The sequence below is a fragment of the Archocentrus centrarchus genome, unplaced genomic scaffold (genome assembly GCF_007364275.1).
Source record: "Archocentrus centrarchus isolate MPI-CPG fArcCen1 unplaced genomic scaffold, fArcCen1 scaffold_52_ctg1, whole genome shotgun sequence".
NCBI classification, from domain to species: Eukaryota; Metazoa; Chordata; class Actinopteri; order Cichliformes; family Cichlidae; genus Archocentrus; species Archocentrus centrarchus.
The window spans coordinates 700,935-709,613 of NW_022060274.1; the positions used below are offsets into that span (position 1 = coordinate 700,935).

The following is an 8,679-nucleotide window of genomic DNA, read 5'->3' on the forward strand; positions in this document are numbered from 1 at the left end:
CTCTCTGTTGGATTCAGTGCCTTCGCTAATGAGAACGGTATAAAAAGTCCGTTATTAATTCATTAATTAAACCAAAGAGCTGCGACGACGGGGAGACCACAGCAGTCTGGAAATCCACGCACCTGAAGATGCGTTCCTCTGCTGCCTAAATGTAAGAACTAATAAGCAACAAGAAATTTAATTTTCTGTGACAGTAAATTATACTTACAGATGTACTTTATCTAAAGCTATGCTGCGTGGGGGGTAAAAATAAAGACAAGTTTCTGTGAACGTTTTCTGCTTCATGGTGTCGTTCTTGGAAATATAATTTCGATAACAATGCCAACTTTAATTCCGAAGTAGACTTTGACCTGTGCGGGCTAGAAGGCCTTGAACGCAGCACGGGCCTCTACCGTTGAGTTGCGGTACTGCAGCCACGGCTCCGCGCTGGGACTGGTCCTTTTGCAGCCATTTTCTGTCCAACCAAACAGCCGTCTCAGGAAGGTAACCAACCAGGGCTTCATTGCAGGTTTGTTCCTGGCTCCGGCCAATGATTGCTAACCGATTTCTCGTTAGCTCGAATGGAAATGTCCGTCTCTGTCTGATTTTTTTTATTTGTTGTCTGGGTGAATGAGGGCTGCTCATCAGGAAGTATCCAGCGGGCGAAAGTTTAAAAATGACTACCAAACATTTCGGCCCCGGTCACGTCTTGCTGTGCTCTGCACGACAAAGAACAGGCCAAGGCGGACGCGAATTGCATTGGATTTGCAGTGAGAATGTATTCAAGGGACACATATATACCTGAATAGGTTAACTACTGAAGGTAATAGCCCACTGGATGACTTCTCTACATTGAAAACATTGTTTTTTCCAATACTAGCAAGCCCACAGGCTAGCTCTATCCCTGGGTTAACATTAGCTAACATTAGCTAAAAATTTCACAGCCGCGGCTGATATCCGGTACTTGGCATATGGTAGCCAAACACATGCCAGTGTGTTTAGCATGTGGCTAACGTAAGCTGACCTTTCTGCAGGCTTACAGTTGTTTAACTATCACACCTCTCCTTTTTAGCTAGATAGTAACAATGTAACAATATCAATGGCTAGCGAACTGTGTCATGCTAAATCGGGAATTTCGTAGTGCAAACACACAAGCGCGTACTAAAGTGCGTGCAGTATGAAGAAGCGCTCATATTTTGGCTGTCCTTGTTGTACACGTCTGAAAATATGTCTGACCACTAGAATACGCGACTTCACTGAGCTAGTGGGTATTTTAAAGTGGAAACGCAGAGTGCAGATAACCTCCCTCCAATTTAAAGAGTTGATAGTTGTTGCTATTTAGTGTACGTTGAAGGTGTGGAATGACCTATGATAGCCTTCTGTCCATGGTAGATGTCATAATAAACACAATACCACTGCCTATAAGTTAGGCTGACAGGAAGAGGTGGAGGCTTTGCGTTTACTTTACCAGTTTAATAACATTTAATAACTGAAGGATCTTGTTAATTATTGTGTAATGAAAGAACAAATAATTACATTTCACTTAAACTGACCTAACCTGCAACTAGTTCCCAGTAGTAATCACAGGTTTGCTCATAAATGCATGAAAATATAGACTATATGGATCCAGGTGATGGTTAATTTTTCAGCTAAAGCTGCTTTCAGCTGCTCCCTTATTCACCACAGCAGGTGGCTCTGCATGTTTGATTTGGCATAGTGTCTATGCAGAATGCCCATCCTGTCACTACCCCAAAAGGATCGCAGCTGTGCCTGGGATTGAACCATGGATCTTTCACTTTATAGGCAAATGTGTAAACCACTACACACTAAGGGGGGTCACCAACGTTCCATTAAATGTTAGGAAAAAAAATTTATTTGGCTGTTGATCACCGGGCTGGACATATAGCCTAAAATTTTATGATAAAAATGTTCACATCAGTTGACACTGATCATTATCATGATAGATGTTAAAACATTATTTCTTTATTTAGTGTAAAGGTTCTGTGCTGGAAAATACTGGCTCTGTTGTGGTGACAGGGTTAGTGCTGGTTGAGTCTACGTCCACTAACAGCACTATGTTGGATGATGTTTTAACTGGTGAAACAGATTTGTAGTGTTACCCATCTGCAGTGCACACAGAGTGAAAAATTATCTTCATTTACTTACACTTATAAATGATGCTGCTTGCAAGCTTCAATAAGACATTTTTCTACTTTTTTCTATATTGTCAGAAATATCATTATTGCACATTTTCTTGAATTAATGTGATATAATTTTGTGGCCCCTGCTTGTCGGTGTGAATAGTCAGTGAGCCTGCAGTTTCCCATGGCTTCTCAGTCAGATACACCCCTTGTTCATCACATCTGTTTCCAGAACACTCCAGTGGTGAAAAGGATAAGCTTGAAGCTTCAAAACAGGATTTCCTGTTAAAAGGGAGTTTTTACTTCCCACTGTCACCAAGTACTTGCTCACAGGAGGTCATGCAATTGTTGAGGTTTCTTCATAATATTGTATGAATATTGTATTCATAATATTGTTACCTTACAGTATAAAGCACCTTGAGGCAACAGTTGTTGCAAACTGGCACTATATAAATAAATTTGAACTAAATTGAATTTTTGTAGTTATGGCTAAGGAGGCGCAGTGGTCCCTTCAAATGTCCAGATTCACTGTTTTACATATTCTCTAACGTGTTCCATTAAAAAGGGTTGTCAAAAAAATAGATACTCGGATACTAATTGACACGAAAACTTGCTATTGGATTAGATAGTCATTTGTATCAATACCAGCAGTGCCATCTTTGCCTCCTCCAGCTGACACAGGACTTCACACAGTAGCACTATAAACAGCAGGTACCAGCCCCCTCATTCACAACACTGAACAGCACTTTATGAGGACTGTCAAGGGTCAGTAAAGCGCCCATTTCAGTAACATAGAAATATTAAACAGTTATCATAAACACTGTGAAACCCCTTTGGGAAATAAAAGAGCAGCCAATAGTATCTTTATTTAGACACATTAGCCATCTATTAAGTTATCCTTAAGATAGCAGCTGTGGCTAATAATAAAACTACTAGCACAAGCTAAGAAAGACAACTTAAAAATGGTGTTGCCATTGATTTTATTGTTTATATTATTCTTTGTAATTATTTGCCCCTATGGTATAAAAAATGGTATCTGAGTATTTATATTGAGTTTGAAATTATCATATTGTGACAACCCTATCATAAAATCAGTTTTGTTATCCTTTTTTTTTTATTTTTGCCAGCTGCTCATGACAAACAAACATAGCAGGACCATGAAGACAGTCCATCAGCAGGTCCCGATTATTACTGTAGTCAGATTATGTTCACTCATAATCTTAAAACTTACAAAAGCTCATTAAAACAGCAGCTTAACCAGTAAGTTACAACACGGGGTCAAACTCAGCTACTGTTGGACAAAAGAAACAGTCTGAAATGGATAAAATAGCGTGTCAACCGGTCATAGCTGTACTCTCTTTTGACATATCTAGGTCAGTCTGAGTGTTGAAGTCACAGTGAAGCTACAGCATGCTGTCATTATTTATTCCATTTCATAGCTCAGATCTTAGTAAAACAGCACGTGGATGAATCCCAAAGGAAACATCTCTGTTTTTGACAAGCGTGCGTGCAGGGCCCCTTCTTAATAACTCAGATCGTGACTAAGGTGTGACTCTTAGAAGCTTGCTACATTCAGCCGTTGCAGGTTGACTGTATTGCTACTGCTCCAGACAACTGAACGAGCTGTATTATGTTGCAGATGGACGGAGACAGCTCAACCACTGACGCCTCCCAGCTGGGCATCACTGGAGAATACATGGCTTCCAGTCACTATGTTCTCCAGTCTCAAGAAGGTGAGGAGAAAAACAGTGTCAGTAGACAGTCATTGCAGTGCTTTCTGGCTTCGTTCTTATAGAGCTGAGTGTCTGTGTGTTTTATAGATGATGGTGAGGAGAATCTGAATGACCATGAAGATGGCGGCATCAAGGAGAATTACAGGGAACAGGACATATATCTTCCCATTGCTAATGTGGCTCGCATCATGAAAAACGCCGTTCCTCAAACTGGAAAGGTGTGTGAGGGAGGACAGGGAGCAGAAATACCAGATTTTCTTTTAAGATGGTTAACATCTTGGTTATTTTAATGACAATAGTAATAACTTTGTCTGGAGAAGAAATGATTGACCCATAATAAGCTTTTTGGGTGTTACTCTGTCATTTACACTACAAGCCACACTCGCCCCGTCACACAGTGCTCACACAGATGGACATGTGGGAATTTGGTGTTCAGTATCTAGTCTGGAGGAACATAAAAGCCATTTTCTGGCTGAATAAATGTTTAAAAAAAGTTATATTTCAAACTCCTAGCATAGAGTTTGATTAGCAGTCTTTGCTAATCAAACTCTTAGATATTGCTAAGTGGTTGTTGGGCAAGAACCTTCAGGCCTAAAGTGTATCTGTGTGCCTGATTGTGTGTGAGCTGGTAGACGAAACAAACACACAGATTTCATGTATTATAGTTAGAGTCCAATCCCTGCTCAGCGGTCAAGGTTAAAGTAACATATGCACATAGCATATGCTAAATTTTTTTGTTTAGACATAATTGATGAGGAGTATAAGCAGAACTACCATCAGTACAGTATTTTTTAACGATTTCTCTTTGGCCTGATGAAAATGTGTTTTATTCTCAGACAGCTTTGAATCCTCTGTAATGTCTGCATCTCTTTTTTTTTTCCTCACAGATTGCAAAAGATGCCAAAGAGTGTGTGCAGGAGTGCGTGAGCGAGTTCATCAGCTTCATCACGTCCGAGGCGAGCGAGCGCTGTCACCAGGAAAAGAGGAAGACCATCAATGGGGAGGACATCTTGTTTGCAATGTCCACTTTGGGCTTTGACATGTACGTGGATCCGCTGAAGCTTTACCTGCAGAAGTTCAGAGAGGTGAGGCTCTCTCTTCTTCTAGAGCCCATTTCATTTGATATTTAAGTTCAGATTCTGAACTACGTCACGTTTCTGTGACTGCTCAGGTTTACTGGTCAGAACTGCTGTTTGATGAATTCAGAGCTTCCAGCGTGATTTAACCAACTAACACTTTTCAGAAGTAACCTGGTGTTATGAATGTAAAAAGCAGCAATGATGAGATACAGGTTTAATGTATGGTGCAGTGATTATGACCATATCTGTCAGTTGTGATACAAGGCAGCCCATTTTGGCAGCACCATAAGGCGGATAAACCAGATGTGTTTGGAACTCATGCAAGGATATCAGTAGACCTCCAACCTTCATGTGGCCTTCAGATCAGCTCAAGAACAGTGTAGATATGCACATGTGCCGCAGTGGATAGGGCCAGTCACACGGCTCTGCTTGCTGTGATGTGTGGTGACCTTTTGCACTATAGTCATTTAGGCTCACGATACATAACAATACACATAGGGCCTTTTGGGGGGGGGGGCAGGTGTATCATGCAGTGGTTAGTGAGTGAAGCTGCCGGCGTGGCCCCACTCGCCTCATCACTGCTCCCTGCTCCTCAATTTTATCTGCACCTGAGACACTGGGGGGGAAGCAGTAATGGTGCACTTGGTTTTTCACATGACTGCATGGAAAACAAACCTGAAAATGTTTTCAAATTGTGTTTAGTTTCAGGTGTTGCTGTGTTCATAACTGTAATGTTTCCTGCTGTCTCTGCTGTTTTCCAGGCAATGAAGGGGGAGAAGGGAATGGCAGGTATGTCAGGGGGAGAAGGCCTGAGTGAGGACCTCTCAGAGGACAGCTTCAGTAAGTGGAGCACAGGCCGTGTTTTCTCTTTAGGTTTTTGCCCTCTCACTCTTTTTCCTCCAAACTGTTCATGAGAAATCCTAATAAATTCCACTCTTTCTCTCATCAGCAAATCCACTGCCAGCCGGGATTATCACAGCAGATGGTCAGCAGCAGAATGTTATGGTGTACACCACTTCATATCAACAGGTAAAACTCACATAATTGTTGCATTTGCTGTTAGTATCAAACATTATGATTTGTTTCCTTTTATTACCACCATCTGGAATAAACAGATCAATTATTTCACCCTGAACTGAATAAACTCTGAAGTTTTGGAAAAGTCTTTAATATTAGCTGACATTAGTATATGTGCCTCAGTTAAAATCTATATGCAGTTAGTTATAGACTCTGACCTAAATTGCAGTGTGCACTTAGAGTATATATATTTTTATTAATGCTGGGAAAATGCAGTTTGGGTCCAGCTTCATTTGTAAAAGTATTAGGTGCTGCCAGGACCCAAGATGTGCAGCCTGTGGACTGTGAAGCAAAAGGTTAGATATGTCAAATATAGAGGAGGATGCACAGCTCGCCTTACTGACGGAGTTTATCTTCAGCTGCTGTTCTGCACGAAGCCGCTCTCAAACCTATCAGCAGCTTTTTCATCCCAGTGACATGTCACCCACTACAAGCTGCACTGCTTCACACAAGCAGCAACACAGTACTGGGTGCTGAAGGCATAAAGCAGCTGTCATAATGTAGCTGTTATGTTTCCAGTTTGAATCTGTTTTCATGGCAAAACGTGGTCCTGGAGACGCTTTCTGTGAACTGTCATGATGGTTTGGAGTAGTTCAGCAGGTGTTCTCACCTCTTTCTGTCTTGTGGGAAGCTCATGGAAAGCTACACACTGTTGCAGTCGTGTGCAGATGCTCCTTCCATTGAGGAGGAGCATCGTCAGAGCACAATCACTTTTGCAGGGCAGTGTGCTTGAACCACACAGATGTTATTGATATTAATACGTTGTCCCTGAAGAGAACATGCTTATATAGAACTCGAGGGGCAAATAAATATTACTCAACTCGTGTTTTCCAAAATGAAGGAATCAGGTGGGATTTTTTTAAATTGGCTGGCACAGGGGTGGGGATCAATAATCACAGGTCCTTCTAAAAATTCTATCAGAGTTACATAAATTGTTGGAAAATCTTTGAGGCTCTTGTGCAGCGCTCTGTGCCAAGATGAGACACTTTTAAATGAAAAACGATGCTGCGCAGGAGCCTGAAAATTTGTTAATGTTGAACAAGAGTATGGCACGGAGGTGGATGCATGATTGAAATCCTCTGCTCAGACTAAGGTTGTGATTGCTCTTATATGACGTGTAGTTTTTGTCAGCTAAAGAAAAACAGCTGCCATCTCGTTGCTGTTGACTGAGTCAAATAGGGAGCAACTTATTGCTGAGGCTGAATATCAGCAATAAATTTGCTTTTGGTAAATGTGATGACAGGGTTGAAAAAAGGCACATTTGTGTTTTTAACTGTGTGCACAACACTCCCAGTTGTGCTTTCATACATTTTCCCATGACCTTTTCATGTTATTTATATTTTGCATGTCTATAGATGTGTCTGATCATTTTTTATGAAACTTGCCTCGGTTTTGCTGGTAATGCTGTGTATGAATGCTCTTATCTAACACACTTTGTTCCAGATTCCCACTGTACAGCAGATCCAGTTTTCATGACGAGGCCTCACTCTCCCAGCCTGAGCACAGCGGCTCCGCGCAGAGCTCCACTCACCGGATGACCTGTGACCCGGCCACTGGGTAAAGGGTATCAGACAGAGAACAGGAGGCATCTGCAGAATCCCTCATGTACAGAGAAGTCACTACCTGTTTAGTAGAAAGTGTAGTTTCTAGTTTCAAGGTTCCAGATGTTTTGGAGAGCTTCCAAAGCAGCTGGAAAATTCAAGGCTTTATTTTTAAGGCTAGTCTTCATACATGATTTAGTGGTGGAATTCTTTTTTTGTGCGTGTTAATGTGTTTGCTTTTATGCATCTTTTTTCTGGGGCAGGGGCTGGAATAGAGGGGTTACAAAGGGAAATGTTGCATTGGATGCTTTTTTTTAATGTCTTCTCTGTTTGAATCAAGAGGAGCCATGTTGTTACTGTCATAATAGATGATGCAGCTCTTTTGTAAGTTCACAGTTTACCATGTGCTTTAATGTCATAAAAATCCTTTGAATAAAAATTCAAAAGTGATGTTTCAGAGTTTGTTTATTTCATTGTGTAAAGTGACCCCAGTTTGCACTTCTCAAAAGCTGAGTGGTTACTTGGTGTCCTACCTGACTGCAGAGTGTCGCAGCTTATAGAGCGGTGGTGGTCTTGAGAAGGATGCAAGACCTCCAGAGCGTAGCAGGCAGCCAGCAGCTACAGTGGGGGAAATATTTGACCCCCTGCTCAATTTGAGTTTGCTCACTTAAAAAGAAATGAAGTCTCATTTTAATAGAGTGAAGTAGAACATGAACCAAAGGTCCAGTAAAGTTATAAATTGATTTACATATCATTGAGTGAAATAAGGATTTGATCCCCAAGCAAAAGAAACCTGGGACCTTTCCTGATTGTGGTGTCAGTGAATCCGTTCTCTGTCACGTATGAGCTCGTCCTCTTGGCCAGTACAGAAAAGATCATTTTGGCTTCTACACTCGGCACTGTGTTGTTCTGAATTGGTCGACAGTTGAGGAGTTTCCTTCTTTTGGCACGAAACAGCCCTCAGCCTTCTTCAATAAACATCATCTTCAGAGAACTTGCAGTGCCATGGGAAGAGGGGTGCAAACACGCCTTTGAAAGGAAGAGTGCCAAGTACCAAGACCTCCTGCATGACTGCAGGGGAAAAGGATGGCAGGCACAGCTGTTCCCAGTCAAGGTTGGCTGTAGAGGA

At 41.6% G+C, this 8,679-nt stretch overlaps 1 protein-coding gene across 2 annotated transcripts; it reads left to right on the forward strand.

Moving 5' to 3' along the window:
- The first annotated feature begins 376 nt into the window (after positions 1-376).
- Positions 377-8,000, forward strand: LOC115777389 (nuclear transcription factor Y subunit beta-like). 2 transcript variants are annotated; one of them, XM_030725289.1, is made up of 7 exons: positions 377-508; positions 3,760-3,853; positions 3,941-4,071; positions 4,741-4,938; positions 5,694-5,772; positions 5,882-5,961; positions 7,453-8,000. In XM_030725289.1, exons 2-7 carry the CDS (start codon positions 3,760-3,762, stop codon positions 7,483-7,485), a joined length of 615 nt encoding a protein of 204 aa, XP_030581149.1. In that variant the 5' UTR covers positions 377-508; the 3' UTR covers positions 7,486-8,000. The 2 variants fall into 2 exon arrangements, with proteins under 2 accessions (XP_030581149.1, XP_030581150.1); XM_030725290.1 differs by lacking the exon at positions 377-508 and adding an exon at positions 569-802.
- Positions 8,001-8,679: the final 679 nt, after the last annotated feature.

Bases quoted from the DNA above. Each gene is read 5' to 3' on its own strand.
- LOC115777389 (XM_030725289.1), top strand. From the start codon at position 3,760: ATGGACGGAGACAGCTCAACCACTGACGCCTCCCAGCTGGGCATCACT. The intron at 4,939-5,693 runs GTGAGGCTCTCT...GCTGTTTTCCAG, and splicing joins ACCTGCAGAAGTTCAGAGAG to GCAATGAAGGGGGAGAAGGG. The intron at 5,962-7,452 runs GTAAAACTCACA...ACTTTGTTCCAG, and splicing joins ACACCACTTCATATCAACAG to ATTCCCACTGTACAGCAGAT.